Source organism: Culex pipiens, chromosome 2 (genome assembly GCF_016801865.2).
Source record: "Culex pipiens pallens isolate TS chromosome 2, TS_CPP_V2, whole genome shotgun sequence".
In the NCBI taxonomy this organism is placed as follows: domain Eukaryota; kingdom Metazoa; phylum Arthropoda; class Insecta; order Diptera; family Culicidae; genus Culex; species Culex pipiens.
The window spans coordinates 158,478,862-158,501,989 of record NC_068938.1 but is presented as its reverse complement, the minus strand read 5'-3'; the positions used below and the strand labels follow the sequence as shown (position 1 = coordinate 158,501,989).

At 34.9% G+C, this 23,128-nt stretch overlaps 1 protein-coding gene across 1 annotated transcript in view; it reads left to right on the top strand.

The window, feature by feature from the left end:
• The first annotated feature begins 1,129 nt into the window (after positions 1–1,129).
• The window catches only part of LOC120432001 (beta-1,4-glucuronyltransferase 1-like), a 64,209-nt gene continuing 42,210 nt past the window's right edge, over positions 1,130–23,128 (top strand). The window contains exons 1-2 of the mRNA XM_052708238.1: positions 1,130–1,229; positions 13,180–14,186. Of these exons, the coding sequence (XP_052564198.1) occupies positions 1,221–1,229; positions 13,180–14,186 (1,016 nt within the window). The 5' untranslated portion in view covers positions 1,130–1,220. The remainder of the gene's footprint in view (positions 1,230–13,179; positions 14,187–23,128) is intronic.

Below are 23,128 nucleotides of genomic sequence, written 5' to 3'. Positions count from 1 at the left end.
TACAAAAATACATAAATACAAAAATACAAAAAAAAGTTTGTTTCTCTTTTTATTCTCGAAATCAAACACCACCCCACAACCAAACATAACCGTGTAACCTCAATTCACCCAAAACCACCTGATGGGTGCTTTTAACAAACCACCCACCCCCCACAACATCACCTGCAACTAATACAACTCGCGCCACGTGTTCCCACGTGCATTCCTTCGTGTATATTATTGTTTACATCGGCACCACCGTCCGTGATAGCCGCTCTTATCGCAAAAAGGGGTTGAAAAATTTCCCCAACAAAGTCACTGCGCATGCGTCCGCCATCTGTCAAACGCCGATTTTCCCTTGTTTGCATCGGAAAAGTGGGAACTTTCGCAGGGCTGGCACGAACTGTCAGCGTGAGGGCTTTTCCACCAGGTTCTCTGTTTTTGTTCGCGTGTCCGCGGAAGTGAAAATATTTGCGTTTTCGGAACTTGCAGGCCTGGTCGTCCGGGGCGTCAATTTCCGAGGACTTTCGATCAGGGCACGTGTGGGCTCGTGTGTGCATAAAAGTGAAAAGTGCAGTTTGCAAGGGAAATTAGCGAAGGAAAGTCCTTTTCAGTTGGGTGAAAGTGAAAATCTCGACGAGACCGCTTCGGGGTTTGTCCCTTTTTGGGACTTGGCAGTGCATGAAAAAGGACAGGCAAGAGTGGGGAAAAAGGGCTCAACCTTGGACCTGGTGATTCTGTCAAGCGTCCTTGGGCGTTTTATTTGTGCAACAAAATATTTGTATAATTGCAACTGCACGCGACCGTGTCATCCGAGAGGGAGATTTGGTTGTCCCAAAACTAATCGATAAATTGATTTTTTGTCCTGTCTTCTTTCGTCGGGATGTTCCTTCGAAGCTCCTGCCAAAGGCCATTCAGTTCTGCTCGGCAGTGTTTATGAATCGTGCTCCGCCTGCGAATATGCAGCCTCGTTCGAAGGCTAAATTACGGCGTTGAATTGTTAATGAAAGTGAGCCATTATTCATAAGAAGAGGCACATCGACTTCGGAGTTGGACATGAACCGGGCCGGACTATGACATCAGCGTTGGTTCCGTCGACGAGGCGTCTTCGTGCTTTTTGCCACAATTAAATCGTTTTCGAAAGAAGCAAAAGTGCGTGTGACACTTTGAGGACCGCGGCGAAACTGGAGGATGAAATTGGATCCTCCTCGGTGGAACTAATCATCATTAAAGAGTCATCAATGTTTCAGGTTAGTAAGTGTAAACAAAGAGTCGAAAGCACAACAGTGGACCATGATTGAGTTTTCTTTTAAATAGCAAAAAGAAAAGCGACCAGTTCATTGGAATGCCATTATGGAAAAACAAGGGGAATGATGTGTGTGGTAACGACTCACTTGCGTAACATTAATCATCATTTGCGTAAACCAGCAAACTGACCACTGGCTTGGTTGGGAGCTATAACTGCCTTTAAATTATGCCGCATACCCTTTATCCTTCCGTCTTTTCAACCATTTACATCAACTGGTGTGAGTGAAATAATACCTACCACAGCAAGGATGATGCACAAGAAGTCAGTCCTGCAGCAATTGTAACTAACTATGTAATAATAGAAATGGTTGCGCAATCACTATTGAAGGTAATTGTCGTGCAGTAGAAGGGAGGGTTCTAAAACCGCATGTTTGTTCCAAATGAAATCATTCAAGATGGACTGGGATTTATAATTCCAACGTTGGACATGCTTTTCCAAAGAAATGAACAAGTTTAGTGTTTATATGAAGCAGAGAATTCAAGGACAAGGACTACACCTAACTAAGGCTTCTGACATCCATTGGCAGCTCAACTGCAAATCAATTATGGACTTCACTCTACAGCTTATCACGGTACCCATGAAATGTTAACATTAACGGGGCACATCAACCAGAACTTTTGCACTAAGATTGTTGTTACAGTCTTTGTGTTTGCAAAAAATCCCCTAAAGTCTGTCTACAAAATAATTTACAACAAAGCTGCCTTCAACTATTTCGGATTAAGAAAAAAACATCTTCCTTGGTTGCTGACATCCTTAGTTTTTTTCTTTTGTTTAAAGTTCGGATATTTCCAGAAATTATCGGTTATTTGTGAAAATTCATACAGTGAAAATGCATACACAATTTCGCTGCGCTTGGTATCCTCATTTCAAATGGTGGAAATTTTGGAAAAATATGGTATTTAGTGAAAATTTTAGTTTTTTTTTAAACAAACCTTTGAAAAGTGAAAATGAATAAAAAATTGCTTGGTATGGTACCCATTTTGCAAATTACGATAATATCATTGAGATTTTTTGAAAAAAAGTATTTTGTGAAGAAATAAGTATTTAAGTTGTTGTCTTCTTATTCAGAAATCTTTAAACTTATGGACCCAATCCTGCAACAACCTGATTGTTAAAATAGTTAAACTGTGTTGTGAATTATTTTACAGATAGTACATTAGGGAATGACTAAAAAATCAAATCGATAGTTCCTGTAGTTTTGTAAATAATAAAATGTCTGTATCAAAAATCTTGCTGCAACAGTTATGTTTGACAAACCGTAACCTTAACCTTAACAAAAAAAGATGTAATAAAGGCGAAAAAAGCCAACATCACACAGTTTAATACACACATTGCAAATTATAAAAAAATATGGTTTTATTAGTATTAATTTATATAATTGATTTCATTTCTCATATTTTTTTTATAATTATGTATAAATATTTCTACTTTGAAACTGTCTAAAGTATCAATAAATAGATTCTAAGTAAAACATTTAAACATGGCAGGGATAGATTAAGTCAATTCTAGATTCGATCGTTACCATGTAAAAATATGAGATTTTTCATTAATATACGTTGCGAAATTTACTGTAACCTATCGACGGAAGAAATATTGATAATTATTTTTTCTCGTCGGCTTGATTGCAAACAAAAGGGGAAACCCAAATTTTAAGAGCATTTAATTAAAAATGCGATTATGCGTTTTACATTTTACATTTTACATTTTACATTTTACATTTTACATTTTACATTTTACATTTTACATTTTACATTTTACATTTTACATTTTACATTTTACATTTTACATTTTACATTTTACATTTTACATTTTACATTTTACATTTTACATTTTACATTTTACATTTTACATTTTACATTTTACATTTTACATTTTACATTTTACATTTTACATTTTACATTTTACATTTTACATTTTACATTTTACATTTTACATTTTACATTTTACATTTTACATTTTACATTTTACATTTTACATTTTACATTTTACATTTTACATTTTACATTTTACATTTTACATTTTACATTTTACATTTTACATTTTACATTTTACATTTTACATTTTACATTTTACATTTTACATTTTACATTTTACATTTTACATTTTACATTTTACATTTTACATTTTACATTTTACTTTTTACATTTTACATTTTACATTTTACATTTTACATTTTACATTTTACATTTTACATTTTACATTTTACATTTTACATTTTACATTTTACATTTTACATTTTACATTTTACATTTTACATTTTACATTTTACATTTTACATTTTACATTTTACATTTTACATTTTACATTTTACATTTTACATTTTACATTTTACATTTTACATTTTACATTTTACATTTTACATTTTACATTTTACATTTTACATTTTACATTTTACATTTTACATTTTACATTTTACATTTTACATTTTACATTTTACATTTTACATTTTACATTTTACATTTTACATTTTACATTTTACATTTTACATTTTACATTTTACATTTTACATTTTACATTTTACATTTTACATTTTACATTTTACATTTTACATTTTACATTTTACATTTTACATTTTACATTTTACATTTTACATTTTACATTTTACATTTTACATTTTACATTTTACATTTTACATTTTACATTTTACATTTTACATTTTACATTTTACATTTTACATTTTACATTTTACATTTTACATTTTACATTTTACATTTTACATTTTACATTTTACATTTTACATTTTACATTTTACATTTTACATTTTACATTTTACATTTTACATTTTACATTTTACATTTTACATTTTACATTTTACATTTTACATTTTACATTTTACATTTTACATTTTACATTTTACATTTTACATTTTACATTTTACATTTTACATTTTACATTTTACATTTTACATTTTACATTTTACATTTTACATTTTGCATGGTAAGTTTTTGAAAACGTATCAGGAAGCTGCTTTTTTTCAATAACTTGTTCAAAAAAAAATCAAACCGTCCACCCAAACCTATTTTTACTCCAAGGAACCTTCTACTCCGTGGTTCGAACTAACGACCGTTGGATTGCGAGTCCAACCGCTGCCAGCGATTCCACCGGAGCAAGCTTGGTTTGGTGTGTTGTTTGTACTTAAAGCGTGGAGACGACTCCTACACTTGGAATGACATTAACGGCCAAGGCCGGGACCGACGTTTTACTTCCACATCCGATGGAAGGTTGGAGCAGATGGGAATCGAACCCATGATCTTTCGCTTTCGAAGCGCATAGCCTAACCTTTCGACCAAGCCTGCTACCTGTACAGCTTGTTAGTGATTCCTAATTTCATAAACGCTTGTTAACGATATTGGGATCACACCGAACAAAGATACAATTCCTGATAACTGGAATCAACATGATTAAACATCCTCACCACATCAACAAAGAAAACAAGTCAAAGTTTTTCCATGCAGCAATTTGCTTGCTTACCATGTGTAGGGTAGGGTAGTCATCAATGAGACACTTTTGGTTTTCAACTTTCAACGATTTTTCTATTTTTTTCATCAGCATGTTTTAATGAGCTTTTTGTTGCATTTTCTTTCTTTTCGTGTGTTCTAACATTGACCAAAATATGAGATCGATCCAACATCTACAGCCAGAGTTATACAACTGTCTCATTGTAGACACACTTGGCAGGAACAATGAGACAGTTGGGGAACAATGAGACACTCTACGAAAATCAACATTTTCCAAGTAAAACATCATGTTTTTGTATTGTTCCATTGCAGGTGACTTGCGTTGAACATTTTAGAGCAATTTTCCTAATATGAAACTTTAATTAACAAAAGTTATACTAAAAAGTATTTAATTTTTGTAAAATCCATATATTTATACCAAATAACTTTGTATTTTTGGTTAAATGAAGTTAAAACTCTATAAATATGCCAAAAATCACTTTTAATTCATGTTTTGAAAGATTTCCATAGATTTTGAAAAGTTTAATGAAGAAAATTCAAAGTGTCTCATTGTTACCCATGGGCTGAAATGAGTGGGGAACAATGAGACAGCCTTGGATTCTGGGTATATTCTAAATTTAGGTCAAACCTAATGAAAGGACATTGTAGCACAACTCAATCTCTATGGAACGTCGAAAGAAATTTGAAGAAATATTAGTTTTGGTGTAAATGGCAGCCTGCGAGCGAAAAAGTATTTTTTGTCCATAATTTACTTTTACACCCCAGAATCAAACATTTATGAATAGCTTTTCAAGGGAGCGTCCTTAACCAAAGTCACTATTATAGCAGACGTGTATCCAGTAGATACATCTTTCCCCTAAATATGAGCCTGATTGGTTGAAACTACGACTTGTGAGAGCCATTTTATCATTGTTCCCCGTGTCTCATTGATGACTACTCTACCCTATACAGTATGAACATACATTGTAGTTCTTGTGGCTCAATCTAAAACTTCTAAGCCCTAACAAGCGACTAATTACTTGCGTTGCCTCTGCTGTTGCTACTGGGCCCATTTCTAACTCCGCCGCAGTGCGTACGGAACACGCAGCAGGGATTTCCGTCGCCCGGCCTCGCCCAAAGGTTGACAACAACAGCAAACATCTGCCAAGTGGTCTCCATCCCTTCGGCGGGTTCCCGCGGAGATACCAGGGATTCCAAGTTTCTCACGTGCCCCCCGATGTTGGCCATGGCTAACCAACCAACATCCTGAATAATTCAGTGTCTCATCAAGCATTAGAATAATCTCGCGATGATCAGTTCTGTCATGACTCCCAGGTTCGTGATGTTTGCCTGGCCTCGAAAACTTTTGCTGGCCACTCTTTACGGGTGGGGAAATTGTTGCCTTTTCCCGGTGCTGCCTCAGCGTTTCAGGGCTGAGTTACGGCTTGAATTTTGATTAACCCGGTGACGATTACAACTTTATTGGTGAAAGACATCTTCATCAGTCAAAGTGCGGTATGACTTAATTAAAGTTCGTTGACGAGAATTCCTCAAATCTAATAATGCGGTTACAAAATTAAAAAAAAACTAATATCAATATTATTTTTCGATAAACATCTAGAAAGTTATCAAAAAACTTCTAATGTTCTAGAAATCCAATAAGCTTGTGGGTAAAATAAATAAACTTATCTCATAATTCAAAATTCAAAACTGACCACAACTCAATCCAGAAAAAAGCTCTCCCAACAAGCCCAATTGAGTTTAATTCAGCCAATTTACCATTTGTCTCAAATTGAGCGCTTCATTGGTGCTTCATTTGGAGACAAACTTATTAAATTACATTTAGGGCTTTCACATCAAATATGAACAAACAAAACGACAAAAAAAACACTCAAATCCCAGAGCCTCGTTTGATGGCGCTGATGAACTTGTTGTTGCGCAGTGCACAGTGGTCCAGATCGCAAAATTAAGTGGAAAATGGATTTTCCGAAAAATGGTGACGTTTTGGAGCTTTGGTGTCTTCAGAAGAGTTGTTGCAAATGGAAAGGGGCAACTTTTGGTTTGGTTCAAAATTAGGGTGGTTCACGATTAGGGTGATTTTGAAAATCTAACTTTTCAGGAATATTTTTGGGAATTTTTTTGTCTTCTAGAAAGTTGATGGGCTTGCCAATCCAAGCAACTTTGTCGAAGACACCAAAATTTTATCTCGTAATCTACGCCTTCTATGACCAAATTTATAAAAAGCATCTGAGCAAACCTTCAAAAATCAGTTTTTTGAACGTGGCAATTCAGGGTTAACTTTTAGAGAAAAGTGATATTCGGAGCACTTTTAGAGCTCTACAAAACAAACATTTTCATTTTTTGACATGTCAATTTGGACTTAAGGGTCAAAAGTTACAGCCATTTTAAGGTAAAAAAGATGCAAATTTAAAACTTAAATATCTCAAAATGGCGCAAGCCAAATTTTAAGCACTAGGTTGCATTTGAAAGAAGAGATCTAGCACTACAAACGCTGAAAAAATCTCAGGGGTGTTTTTCTTTAAACTTGAGATATCTTCATTTGAAAAAGTCTAATTTTCAAGGGAAAACCATATGGGACCACCCTAACGAAATTCGAAAATTGTCCAAATATATGTTTTTCCATGTAATTTTGCCCGCTGAATCTGAATCTGCCCTCAGAATTGAGCCAAAATGTCAACAAATCGATTTTTGGTCATATTTTGGGTTTAAATGATAATTTTACATGGAAACCCAAAATATGACCAAAAATCGATTTGTTGACATTTTGGCTCAATTCTGAGGGCAGATTCAGATTCAGCGGGTAAAATTACATGGAAAAACATATATTTGGACAATTTTCGAATTTCGTTAGGGTGGTCCCATATGGTTTTCCCTTGAAAATTAGACTTTTTCAAATGAAGATATCTCAAGTTTAAAGAAAAACACCCCTGAGATTTTTTCAGCGTTTGTAGTGCTAGATCTCTTCTTTCAAATGCAACCTAGTGCTTAAAATTTGGCTTGCGCCATTTTGAGATATTTAAGTTTTAAATTTGCATCTTTTTTACCTTAAAATGGCTGTAACTTTTGACCCTTAAGTCCAAATTGACATGTCAAAAAATGAAAATGTTTGTTTTGTAGAGCTCTAAAAGTGCTCCGAATATCACTTTTCTCTAAAAGTTAACCCTGAATTGCCACGTTCAAAAAACTGATTTTTGAAGGTTTGCTCAGATGCTTTTTATAAATTTGGTCATAGAAGGCGTAGATTACGAGATAAAATTTTGGTGTCTTCGACAAAGTTGCTTGGATTGGCAAGCCCATCAACTTTCTAGAAGACAAAAAAATTCCCAAAAATATCCCTGAAAAGTTAGATTTTCAAAATCACCCTAATCGTGAACCACCCTAATTTTAAACCAAACCAAAAGTTGCCCCTTTCCAGTTGCAACAACTCTTCTGAAGACACCAAAGCTCCAAAACGTCACCATTTTTCGGAAAATCCATTTTCCACTTAATTTTGCGATCTGGACCACTGTGCAGTGTCTTCTCCGTAAAATTCAGCCCGTCCCAAGAGATCCTTGATTTGTCCTTCTTTCTCCGATGCTGTGCGGCCGTTCAACTGTGGAAGCCTAATTAAGCCGCTAAAAGTTTTCTTGATTAAATTATTGTCCTGCACTTTGGACGGTTGTACATTCGTTTTCAGGCCGATATACTGCCGTACAGTTCATCTGTTGCCAATGGAGCCCAACGAGGGGTGGACATAGAGCTAAGACTCATTTAAGTGAACATCAATAAAAAAGCTCTCACACTAATAATAGTCGCGATTCGATTGGACTGTAGGCGAAATCGCAAAAAAAAATCAAACCATCCACATTAACGACCCCCGGGTCTTTTGTGGTCTCTATTGCAAGTTTCTGCTCGGACCTAGGAGTCCGAAAGCTTGAATGGGGAGAACACCCAAACCTCTTTTTACTCCAAGGAACCTTCCACCCCAGTGTTTGAACTGACGACCTTTGGATTGCGAGTCCAACCGCCGCCAGTGATTCCACCGGAGTAGGCTTGGTTTGGTGTGTTGTTTGTACTTATGGCATGGAGACGACTCCTACACCTGGAATGACTTAACGGCCTAGCAACCAAGGCCGGGACCGACATTTTACTTCCTCATCCGATGAAAGGTTGCAGCAGATGGGAATCGAACCCAGAATCATCCGCTTACAAAGCGGACAGCGTAACCATTCGGCCACGCACGCACGGCTGCTAAAAAGATCTGCTGGAAAATTAATCCATTTGAAATTTATTTATTTTTTTTTCTATTTCGAATTAAAAGACATCAATTTTGTTACATCTTCTGTTCATACATTAGAGTGTAACAAAACAACATGTTAAAAATCGATTTTGATCACTTTTTCTAATCAAATATGACTATGACCGAAATTTGTGACCTGGATCTAGATCATAAGAAACTGAAAATACGATTTTTTTTCGCAAAACAGTGTCATTTCTAAGGTCCTGCGAACATTCAATAGAAAGCCCTTTTGAAATGTTAGTCTTTATTTATAGAAATTCAAAATATTGTTTTCAAAAAGACCGAGATTTTTGAAATTGACGAATGTTTCATTTTTTAATATTGAAAATTAAACCATTAGTTGCTGAGATATCGACATTAGAAATGGGAGGGTTGTTTGGTTGAGACTTAAAAAACTCCAATTTTCCAGTTTGATTTTCTTCAAGCCGCTGTATCTCAGCATCTAGAGCACTATGATCTAGCACAGGGGTGACCAAAGTATGGCCCGCGGGCCAAACGTGGCCCGCGAGGTGATTTTTTGTGGCCCGCGGACTCATTTTAAATGATCATGTAAATTGGCCCTTTGATCATTTGTATAATGATTTATTTATATTTTTTAAAATGAATGTTTATTCAAAACCTTTTTATGCAATTTTTTTATTTTTTTTTTTTGATCCAAAACTTATGGTTTATCCATATTGTGATCTTTTTTATACGATGCAAATATTATATTATAGTGTAACATATTGTGATACTTTTTAAAAGATTCAAATATTATATTATAATTATTATGTGAGCGAAAATATTTAGTGAAATTCAAGAAAACATTCATCAAACATTTCCGGAAATGATTTATGAAACGTTCAAATATGACTTACTTGGTACTTAGAATCCTTTTTTCCACCTTAGGATTCAAACTCATAAAAGTTGAATAACGAATAACGAAACGAATGCTTGGCTACGATCTGATTCAGGCAGACAAATTATTGTTGAAATCGAAGGAATGAGACTGCTGTCTTTCAAAATGTTCGGCAATGCACCACACATTTTTTTTCGCTAATATTGAATGTAAATTGTTGAAATTCTGGCATATAATTTCAATTTTTCATTTGTTACACTTAATTTAATGATAAACACATTTTTATCAGATTTTATGTCACTATTTTCAATAGAATACATGCAATTTCCATAAATACACAAGCACATTCAACTTTTTCCCATTTTTTAACAGAACTATTAATACAATAAAACTGATTAAAACTGTAATTTTTGGTTTTGTATTATTTTCAAAAAGCAAAAATTTTCAAAATATAACAGAGAATTTAATAATCTTCAACTTATTGATGTAATTTTTAGTCATTTAAATTAAAAAACGAAATTTATTTATTTTTGATTAATTATATTATACATTTGGCCCGCAAGCTAATTTGAGTTTCAAATTTGGCCCGGCAACCAAAAACTTTGAGCACCCCTGATCTAGCAGGTGGTCAAAAATAGAAAATGTTACATTTTAAAATATTTTTTCCGTTGATGTTAGTTAAAAGTAAACAATTAAACTATGACAAATTCCAAATTTTAAAGCTGTAAGTGCTATAGTTTCCATGATACACGATATAAAAGTCTAAAATGAGTTTAAAAAGGTTCATTTTTCCTGAAAATAGCGGTAATTTTCAAATGGTCATAAATTAATTTTAAATTTGAAAGTTGCGCAAATTTGCGAAATTTATTTGTACAACAAGAAAATGGAATAATTGTACTGTATAACACACGCGTATTTGAAATCACTATTAGTAAATCACTAAAAACATTGATTGCACTCCTGCTTGCATGGAAACCGTCCATAGTGCAGAGGTCCAATCTTCAATGTCTCTTAGACAATTTTATAGCCAAATATTTTCTGGAATGAAAAATCATGGGCTATTTAAACAAATAAAAAAACGGATTTTTTTCGAACGAAATTTAACTTTGAATGGCTATATTTTGAAAACAGTGCATTTGTTTAGTATTTTAGATTGCAAATTCGATTTTTCATAAAAAATAGGTTTTTTTTCAACAAAAATCATCATTTAAAAAAAATATAACTCATCGGAAAAGTGTTGATTCATACTTCAAAAAGACTTAAAGATGCGTGGTTTTGTCCCTTAAAACATATTAAAAATATTCAAAAATTGAAAAAAAATACGGATTTTGGGAAATTTAAATTCTGTGAAAAAAAATAATCAAAAAATCACCAAATTTTGTTTTCCGTGTAACTTTTTTATTCTGAATATTCTTCATCAATACCTAAAACTTTGCCCAAGACACCAAATCAATTACAAAATTCTTTGAAAAGTTACAATTTTTCGAACAATTTTGTACCATTTTTGTATGAACAGCTGCCAAAATTGTATAGAGAATTGTATGGGTGAACCAACCAATGGGTGTTTTCTTTGGTAATAGGGAAGTCCCTCACAAAGTTTGAGCCAAATAAAAAAAAATAATGCTTGAAATCGGCCGATTTCGTAGAGAATCGCTCAGGTCTAAAGTAAGGACATTTTGTGGACTTTAAGCCACACGGTAGTGTTTACCTTTGCCCTTTTTGGACTTTTGAGAAAATATAATGACCGATTCACTTGTTTATCAAGCAGTCATTTTTTCAAGTTGAACTTTGGATGGTTCTGATAATGTTCCATATTTTCCAACTATTTGAACCACACAAAAACATACTACCACACCAAAATTGCTATTCTAAACATTTCTGTGCTCAAATTAATTGCTCAAATTAATGAATGGAATGCAGATTTTTATCCATTCTTAAAGGAATTTTAAAGTAAAATTACTCTTTTATAAGCCCTCAAATTGAAAAAAGCAGATTCTGTGGGTATAAAATTATGCAGGACATTTAAAAAGGGGTATATGAAAGCGTTGTTCCGTCGCCAAAAAATACAATTGTTATGTTTACATTGAATCGGATTTGCATCATATTTCGGATTCTCTTCGTATTTAAAAAACCCTTTTAAATGCTTATTGGAAATCGAAGATTGGTCAAAAGGAAGCAGAATTACGACCAACGCAAGTTTGCGTTGTCCCGTCACGCCAATTTTTTGGTCAAGGCACGAATTCAAAAAAAGGTGCTCATTTCTCGTGTCTAGAAGCAAATCGTGTAGCAGGCCATTTTTTGATCGATCTAGATTAAATCAAAGGGAAGCGAGATATTCAAGATGGCGTCTTATATGGCAGCTGAATGGAAAAACCGCCATAAAAGGATATTTTAGTTCAATCAACTAGTCAAATTCAACTTATTTGGGATCGCTGAACTCGGATACGACCTCTTAAATGCTCCAAAGTATTCAGGGAATGTGAAATTCAAGATTGCGAAGCTAGAATATTAGAAATTTTTATACAGAAATGTAAGCCAACAGGTAAAATTTAATTAATTTAGGGTTGCTCCACTCGAATATAAGCCTCTAAATACTCCAAAGTACTCAGATAATATTCAATCCATTTTTCTAGCATCGCCATATTAGCCGCCATCTTGTGTTGTACATTCCCTGAATATTTTGGATTATTCTAGGGGTCATATTCGAGCTCAGCGACCCCAAATTAGTCAAATTTGACTAGTCAGTAGCGATTCTCATGATTGCTTTATTTCCTGACGTGACAACGCGAACTCTTTTGCAAAATATCTGCGTTGTCCTGTCAAGAAAATAAGTACTTGTCAAATCTACAAAATTTTACGAAATTGGTTGATTCAGGAAGCAATATCTTGGTTTTTCATTTTTGAAACAACTGTAGGAAAAAGGTTTTTTCACATTGTGTATAAAAATCAAAATGATCCAATTGTACGATGTTGTCCCGGCACGCTACATTTGTATCTCTCTTGACTCAAACTTAGTGTTTTTTTTTTGCGAATGTTATTGTAAATTTAATGTTCTTTCCATATTTGTTTAAATATTGGTACCTTTTCCCACAGATTATAAAGCTATCAGAAAAAACTGAAAACATATGCGTATAAACGTTGTCCCGTCACAAAAAATCGGTCGAGTATTGAATAAAAACTAAATGCTTAGAAAAACATTTTCTAACATATTTTTAAAAGATATTGTTTTGAAAGACATTAGATTCAACACACTGCTCAATCAATCAAAGACTTAAACCTACTCAATATTTTTTATTTGCAAACTTCTCCTTTGCAGACATGCCGCCTCTGGAACCTGAGTATAGCCAGCGTGCTCGCGCTGACCCTGTCTAACGTGTTCCTGACGGTCCGGCTGCTGCACAATGGCGACTGCAGCAACGGCGCCGGTGACCGGTACGGTGGCTCCAGTGCCGACGGTGACAGCGTTTCGTTGGTTCCACGAGCCCCGATCCTCACACCGGCCACCTGTCTGGAGTACGTGCTCGCGGACACGCTCACCAACAACACGGACAAGGCGGTCTTTTCGGGGCTGGATTTGAGGCTTGGGCGGTGGGACTCGCGGCGGATGTACAAGTTCTTTGACTTTGCCGTGGTGGGCGAGCGCTTTCCGGAGCTGTCGGAGCGGTACAGTGTTTGTCTGGCGACGCAGAGTTCGCTGGAGAAGATCTACTCGCTGGTGCAAGTGTCGCACCACTGGTCCGGTCCCATTTCGGCAGCGATCTTTGCCGCTGGAAATGACGAGCTGTATCTGCTGCAGATATATCTGTCTTATCTGCGTAATTGCTTCAAAACGATCCGCGAACGGGTAAGCTTTCATCTGGCGCTCCCGAAGGAACGCGCTCCGACTCACTTGAAGAGCATCCACGTGGGTGACTTCACCAAGTTCGATTGTGCCAAACCGGAAGCGACACTGAACGATCTGATCAAGCTGCGCAAGGCAGACACCAACAAGTGGCGCATCAAAAATCCGTACCCACAGAACCACCTGCGGAACGTCGCCCGGAAGGGTTGCCAAAGCACGTACGTGTTCCTCACGGACGTCGACATCATCCCGAGTGTGAACTTTGCCGAACATCTGGACAAGTTCTTGAGAACGCAGCGAGCTCCTCACGGTGGACATGGAGCCCAGCAGACGGCCTTCGTAGTGCCAACGTACGAGCTGGACGAGCGGGTTCGCTTTCCCCGCAACAAGACTGATCTGATACGGCTGGCCAACAAGGGGCTGGCGCGACCCTTTCATCACAAAGTTTTCATCTACAACCAGTTTGCGACGAACTTCTCGAGGTGAGTCCACTTTTTTCATTCCAAACTTATCTGTTTCAGTGAGTGAACTCTCTTATAGACTTGAAAAAGCAATTATCGCCAAGAAACGCCTTATAACTTCATCCCTTTCTCAAAATCCCAAAGTTTTCCATCAACATCCGTCGCACGATCTGACCTCCAAAAAGCGAACTTTTCCAATATTTTATTCAACCGCCCAGAGACCACACAAAATCTCTGACTCCAAGAACAAAACGCCACGACTGACGCTGCTCTTCTTCGCTGCCCGTCCAACCGTAATTTAGATCTTAACATCTCAATAAGACACACTACTACCTACCCGTCGGGCAGGGGAATTGTGCAAGGTGAACCAACTTTTTGGCAACTGTCCCCAAACTATAAACCATTCGATTTTGTTGTTCAGTCGTGCCAAAAGGGACGCCCCTTCAGGCCAAGACTGTGGAGACTTTCGAAAACGGAAATCAACTTTTAGCTCGACCGACGACGACGACGACGATGCCGGCGGAAGCCCATAATTATGTCTTGAACAGTTTTAGAAGGGAGAGGGGCATAAGGCGAGGTGACTGGAAGAAGTTATCTCTCCGAAACCTGGGACTATCGGGGGACAATTTACGACCCGCAGACGACACGCGGTGGCACGACGGGAATTACTTGGAAAGTTTTATTGTGGTCAAAGTTTGGGGACGCGCATGGATGCACTGAACATGGCGGAAAGAGCGATAGATTGAAGATGCACCGGAGATACAATTAGGAAGACCAAGCGGGAGGACATTTGGTAATAAATTGAGTTTTTTTTATTTTTGTTGAAACTTGGGAACATGTAGTAAGATTTTCTATTACAATTTGATTATTAAGTGAAACGCATATTTTTATTTGGTTGAGACCATGTCCAAATCAGAGGTGCTGGAGCAGAAATCCCACGTTAGAGGAAGGCCATGCCCCGGGGGGCGTAGTGCCAATAGTTTCGTTTCGTTTCATGTCCAAATCAGCAATTTTGAATCTTTGGTCTTTTTACAAACTTGGGAGCTGTCTATACAAAAATGATATAAAAGCTTTCGAAAATCCGTATGTTGAGAAGGAATTTTCTGATCGGTTTGGTATCTTTGGCTTTTAGCTATTCGGACAAATTAGCACGTGGAAAACAATTTCTTTTTTCACTTAATTTTGACAAGCTTCACCGCATTTTTATGAAACTTATTATTTCGTCTGTATGAAATGTTAGTCATTATTTTTAAATTCCGAAAAATATTTGTTTCAAGGAAAACTTCATAAAAGGTTCAGATTTTGCCATTAAAAATCTGATCAATAAATAAAACCATCGAAAATTTTCTTAGTTATTTGAATCTATAAAAAGCAATGGATGTCGTGTAACGAAATGAGAGAGAGATTAGCCGAGAGCGGAGATTATGTTGTATGCGTGATTGAGCGAAAAATAAATCAGTCGTGTGTTTTGCTTGAGCGTGAAAAGACATGTTATTCATATCCATCCGAAATGTTGGGAAAGTCTCGGGTAAACAAATGTGAATACTGGCTAAAGTCACGACAAAGATGTCATTTCCAAAGATATTGTTCATTATTGTTTCACGAATTTATGATATTGATACAATTATAACACCTGAACATTTTTCTTTGCTTACAAAGACAAATTACAAATAGAACGAAATGACAGTGAAAAAAACGCATAGAAATTTGAGGTACTTTTATTTATTAATCTCTGCAAAATAATTGAATAATTGTTTAGCGTTATTGAATAAATTTTGAAGGGATTTATTTAAAAAAAACTGCTATAAATAGATTTTTGCTTAATCATTTTTGAAATTTTCGAAACATTCTTTTGCTGAAAAGCATTTCAACAATTTTTCCTCTTATTTTATTGATTCAACTTTTGGCAAATATGTCGTTGAAAATATTATATCGGATTTCTAAAATCTCAGTAAAATGATTAAAGCTTAATCAAAAATTCAGCTGATAGAAATTGTGTAAAATTTTACAAAATATGCCCAAATTTTTTTTTTGCAGAGAAATTTTGTTTAAATTGATGATATTTTCTAGCTAACTGCTATATTTCAGTAAATTATCGGTTAGAAATAGTTCTTGAATAAGACATTTTTGTATTTATTTAAAGCAGATTTAAAGTATGGTAAAATTGTCGAGAAACTAAAATGTTTCAAAAATGGCACGCCATGAAATTTCATTTCAACATTCCCTATCCGTAGTAAATGGTGTACATAATACTTATGGTATTTGAGACTATTTCTCACGGAGAAAAAAAAAAGAAAAAAAAGTTTCAGTTTTATTGAACAACTTTTTTTAAAGATTATTATTTTTCCGATTCCCACAATTCTTCTGAAAAGTCGCTGAAAATAGGTGCATTCATGTTGATATCATTCAAATTTGTTATGAATTTGCCTTGAGAGACTCTTACTAATTACATTTGACCAATATTTGACATCAAATAAAAAGCTTTCGAACCAAATTTACCATATTTCTAGTTTTCTTTGAATTTACTAAAAAATCAAATCTGTACAAGGGTAGAAATCTTTGTTAACAAATCCGGTAACTCTGTGTAATTGAATTCGATAACATGGAAATGCAGTCCAGGCAACCCAGCAGGAGGAGCAGCAGCTGGAAGAAGGGCTTTAAGATTCTAATGAAATATCAATCTAAACAAACAACGCAAAAATACTCGGTGATCAAAACTAAAAAAATATATAAAATTTTGATAATTTTTCGGACCCATAATACTGTAGTGAACTGTTTTCTGAACAAGTTCCATAAAAAGTATCATTTTTAAATCAATGTAAGCAGAGATATGCCCAATTTTCTAAAATAAATAGTGAATATCTCCAAAATTTCTAGATTTTATAACTTCTCACATGATGGACACTTCCTGCTGAGTTTTGTAATAAACGCTATATGGGTCATTCCACCTGAAGCGGAACACCATTTGAAAATTACCATCTCCGATTCTGCTCAAATTTGGCAGAGCTGTTGAGACTATCAAATCATGCAAAAATCCCGAATTTCATCCAAATCGGACCATCCCCTCCATTTTTGTACCCTCCCAAAAAATCGACTTTTTGGCGATTTTTAAGCGGAACCCCTAACTTCAAACGACGATAAATCAGGAACCACAAATCTTAGAGGGTCGGTCTTAGACTCAATTTTGAAGGAAATTGGACGTAGAATCCGTTTCCGCGATCGAAATTTAGATTAAAATATGTTTTCTACCTGTATTGCGCAATTGAAAACTTTAAATGGCCGTATCTCAAAACAGCCCTATTTATTTTTTAAATTTGACCTCACCATCGTATTCCCCGTCCAATTTTACATAAGAATCACTTAACGACAGAAAGGAATATTTTTCGTTCCAGAGATATCGAATTTTAAAGTTTTAAGTATTTGAAATTACCTATAATATCTACACTCGCCGCATCTGCTAGAAGCACTCAGTCGTGCTGATCAATAATAACTACCTGGTGTTCTGTAAGCTGAATTATTTTTTCAATTTTATACGATTTTGAGATAATCAATACCTTGAACAATCTATTTTTTGTTTAAGGAATATTTATTGGGTAATTTTTAATACACTATTTTTCCTGATCTCAGTGTCATTGAACCATAATAAGTAAAATTTGAACTTTTTATATTTATTTGCAAATGCTACAGAGTTTTAACAATACAATTTTCGAAAATTTATCATTATTCTATTATTTTCATATTTTTTCTAATTCCTCATTTCTTCCCACTTTCTCAAATTATTTCTTTTATTTCTTCTTTTATTTGAAACGAGAACAAATGTAGAGCTGGCTGTAGAAGATGAAATAATTCTCATGGGTTCTAGAGCTTTTGCCATGTGCGGTAGCGAAATAGTGCCATTCAGCAAAAACCCCAAATTCTGCCTTAGGGTTTGAAAGATTGATCATATTAAACCGATTTTTATAATGTGTTTCACCAGAATAATTGATGATTTTTTTTTCAATTCTGGTACATTTAATTTCAAAAGCAATACCGTATACTTCTGATACATGTGGATAGCAGCTGTATCGTCTTCCAAGATTTCGAAATGATTGACAAACAAAAAAAAAAAGATTATTGTTCGGACGGTGTCGAAATGAACACAACTGAATAATAACACAACTAGATAATAAATCAGATTAATCGTTGTGATTTTCTTACCTTTTTCCAGTTTTATACTTTCCAGAAATTCTCCTCCTTAATCATGCTTCACGAGAGTTTAATTCATATTAATTCATAATTTTTAACACGATAATGTATCGTACACTTTTTCTTATGTTACAAGATCAATTACAATTTCCTGCTAGCTCTGCGGGATTTCCATTCTGACCTGTATTGCGTGTCGTTCTTGCTTTGTACTGTGGGCTAGCACACAAATTCGCCGTAAACAGCAGTTTCCTACACAGCAAAAAATCCGATGGTAAAATCGCATGCTAAAGCATGCACATCACCTTCGTCAAAAAAGACACTTAATATTACACGCTGCATGTACACTTTTTGTAAACACAAAAAAAAAGTTGCAACAGACGTGACTCAAACCAAGCACCTACAGTAAGGACTGGCGCCTTAGCCTGCTCGGCCATCAGACCGATAAAAAATGGAAAGGATAAACGTATATGTGAGCTTGACATTTCGATAAAGTAGGTTTCCCATACTGATGGGCTACATATTTCATGGTGTAGTATAACACAGATTTTCATAGAATAATGCAAAATTTATTTTACACCCAGGCCTTTTATACGCAGCTGGATTACTACTTTATTTGCTGTGTACAGTGGTGTACATTACATTTTTGCCTTATTTGCTAATGATTATTTGGGATGAAATCTTAATTCAATAAATAACCAGGTAGCAGTTATTGAACAGCGCTTCTGAGTGCTTCTAGCATATGCGGCGAATGAAGCTAATGTAGGTAATCTCAAAAACTAAAAACTTTAAAATTCGATATCTCTGGAACGAAAAATATTCCTTTCTGTCGATAAGTGATTCTTATGTAAAATCGGACGGGGAATACGATGGTGAGGTCAAATTTAAAAAATAAATAGGGCTGTTTTGAGATACGGCCATTTAAAGTTTTCAATTGCGCAATACAGGTAGAAAACATATTTTAATCTAAATTTTGATCGCGGAAACGGATTCTACGTTCAATTTCCTTCCTAAGACCGACCCTCTAAGATTTGTGGTTCCTGAGTTATCGTCGTTTGGAGAAACGGGTTTCGCTCAAAAATCGCCAAAAAGTCGATTTTTTGGGAGGGTACAAAAATGGAGGGGATGGTCCGATTTGGATGAAATTCGGGATTTTTGCATGTTTTGATAGTCTCAACAGCTCTGCCAAATTTGAGCAGAATCGGAGATGGTAATTTTCAAATTTGCATTTTTTCTTGCACACTTCAGGTGGAATGACCCATATGAGCAGTTCTCTAGGATTTCGGTCATTCGATTTTTTTTTGTATTTTTTAATCTGACTGAAACTTTTTTGGTGCCTTCGGTATGCCCAAAGAAGCCATTTTGCATCATTAGTTTGTCCATATAATTTTCCATACAAATTCGGCAGCTGTCCATACAAAAATGATGTATGAAAATTCAAAAATCTGTATCTTTTGAAGGAATTTTTTGATCGATTTGGTGTCTTCGGCAAAGTTGTAGGCACAGAGTAACCCAGAGGGAGCACTGGCATTTAATTTATGGTTGCGTTACGCGGTACATCGTGGTACATCCCCCCTTCAGCAACACTGATGATTGTCTGCGAGAAAGATAACGTGCACTGCGTTACATTTTTATCGCAGCAACCAGGTTATTTAGCTGTCAAAAATTTTCACAATCTCTTAATCAACAATGTGAATTTTCAGACGACTATCGCGGACCACATCCAGTTAGCTGGAAGTGTCGAAAAAGGACCAACTTAGAGCTGTCTAGGAACCCACCGGGTAGGCCAAGTTCCGCCAAAGAATATCTGTTTTGGATGTTTCATGCTGGCAACGCTGTTGCTCGAACTGACCAAGTTCTCACTGGAGTTGTGGTTTCGTGTAAAAAATTCCAAATTCCAATTCCAACAGAGTTCCAGTGGAATTTTCAGAAAAATAAGCTTTTTTCAAAGTGAAAAGTTGTGTGAAATTGTTTGGAACAGTTTCCGTGGCTGTAATATTTGTGGCCGAATGCTTGGTCAGAACAATTTCTGTGGACAGTTTTTGGGGGAACGACGTAACATACCACTAGAGAAATTTGTTTAGTAGATGGAATCTTTTTACTTCTGTTTTTTACTTCTCAATTTTCATTTGTAGTCTTAATCTTGGACTACGACTAACCTCAAGTAAATAACAAAATGATGACGCTATGGCAGTTTTTCCTGTTTTTTTCCTCTGTTTAATAAAAAACTGCGAAGAATGCATGGCATGCGTTTGTGAGTGAAGAATCCCTAAAATAAATTGCTGTTCAGAGACAACCCCCCCCCCCCCATCTCCCCCCTTTTGCCTTCTTAACACATTCATTTTCCTTCACAAACACATTTATTTGTAAGTAGTGCGGACAACCGCCAACTACTCATAAAACCATAAAACTTCGAATAGGACCATCTTCGTCAGATTGCGCTCATGGATGTCCTGGACGTTGGGCAACCTGTCTTGCCTAAGCCACGGGCGGCAATTTGAGATAGCGCAACAAATACCCTGAAGGAAGCATAGTTTTTGTCCCACTGCCAAATCTAATGATTTGAGTAGTCCTGAGGGCACGCCTGAGGGACACTTCAGGCATAGACTGGATTTTAACTTTTAACTGCTTCCCAAGGTCTTTCAAATTACAAATAAAAATCATAAAACTTGAATAGAACAAAATCACAAATCAAAGTCTTCAAAACCTGGCATTTGTCAAAACAAACAAATATGAAAAATCCTGAGTTTACTATGATTAAAAATTTTCCTCATCAAACGCTCAAAACATAACGCTGAAAGACACTACCTTTCCAAAGGGTATAAAAGTAACGGAGCCACAAAATTAGACTGCTTTTGTTTGGACTGTTCTCTCTGGATTACTCTGTGTTGTAGGTATGGATACGGACTACACTGGAAAAAAAATAATACACGGTAAAAAAAATTTGGTGATTTTTTTATTTAACTTTTTATCACTAAAACTTGATTTACAAAAAAACACTATTTTTAATTTTTTTTATTTTTTGATATGTTTTAGAAGGCATAAAATGCCAACTTTTCAGAAATTTCCAGGTTGTGCAAAAAATCACTGACCGAGTTATGATTTTTTTAATCAATACTGATTTTTTCAAAAAATCGAAATTTTGGTCGTAAAAATTTTTCAACTTCATTTTTCGATGTAAAATCAAATTTGCAATCAAAAAGTACTTTACTGAAATTTTGATAAAGTGCACCGTTTTCAAGTTATAGCCATATTTAAGTGACTTTTTTGAAAATAGTCGCAGTTTTTCATTTTTTTAAATTAGTGCACATGTTTGCCCAGTTTTGAAAAAAATATTTTTGAAAAGCTGAGAAAATTCTCTATATTTTGCTTATTTGGACTTTGTTGATACGACCTTTAGTTGCTGAGATATTGCAATGCAAAGGTTTAAAAACAGGAAAATTGATGTTTTCTAAGTTTCACCCAAACAACCCACCATTTTCTATCGTCAATATCTCAGCAACTAATGGTCCGATTTTCAATGTTAATATATGAAACATTTGTGAAATTTTCCGATCTCTTCGAAAAAAATATTTTTGGAATTTTCAAATCAAGACTAACATTTCACAAAGGCCAAACATTCAATATTACGCCCTTTTAAAATGTTTGTCTTGATTTGAAAATTCCAAAAATATTTTTTTCGAAAAGATCGGAAAATTTCACAATTGTTTCATATATTAACATTGAAAATCGGACCATTAGTTGCTGAGATATTGACGATAGAAAATGGTGGGTTGTTTGGGTGAAACTTAGAAAACATCAATTTTCCTGTTTTTAAACCTTTGCATTGCAATATCTCAGCAACTAAAGGTCGTATCAACATAGTCCGAATAAGCAAAATATAGAGAATTTTCTCAGCTTTTTAAAAATATTTTTTTCAAAACTGGGCAAACATGTGCACTAATTTAAAAAAATGAAAAACTGCGACTATTTTCAAAAAAGTCACTTAAATATGGCTATAACTTGAAAACGGTGCACTTTATCAAAATTTTAGTAAAGTACTTTTTGATTGCAAATTTGATTTTACATCGAAAAATGAAGTTGAAAAATTTTTACGACCAAAATTTCGATTTTTTGAAAAAATCAGTATTGATTAAAAAATTCATAACTCGGTCAGTGATTTTTTGCACAACCTGGAAACTTCTGAAAAGTTGGCATTTTATGTCTTCTAAAACATATCAAAAAATAAAAAAAATTAAAAATAGTGTTTTTTTGTAAATCAAGTTTTAGTGATAAAAAGTTAAATAAAAAAATCACCAATTTTTTTTTACCGTGTATTATTTTTTCCAGTGTAGTCCGTATCCATACCTACAACTTTGCCGAAGACACCAAATCGATCAAAAAATTCCTTCAAAAGATACAGATTTTTGAATTTTCATACATCATTTTTGTATGGACAGCTGCCGAATTTGTATGGAAAATTATATGGACAAACTAATGATGCAAAATGGCTTCTTTGGGCATACCGAAGGCACCAAAAAAGTTTCAGCCGGATTAAAAAATACAAAAATTAAAATTGAAGAAAAAAGACCGATTTCGTAGAGAATTGCTCATATGTAGAATAATTTCCTTGAATTTCGTCAAAGCTTGATAAAATTTAAATGATCCAATAAAATAATAACATCATAAAAAATATATGAGAAGGCAGTGTTCATCGCAATTAAATCTAGAAATTTTGAAGAAAGTCAATATTTATTTTTCAAAATTGGGAATATCTCTGATTATATTGATCCAAAACTAAT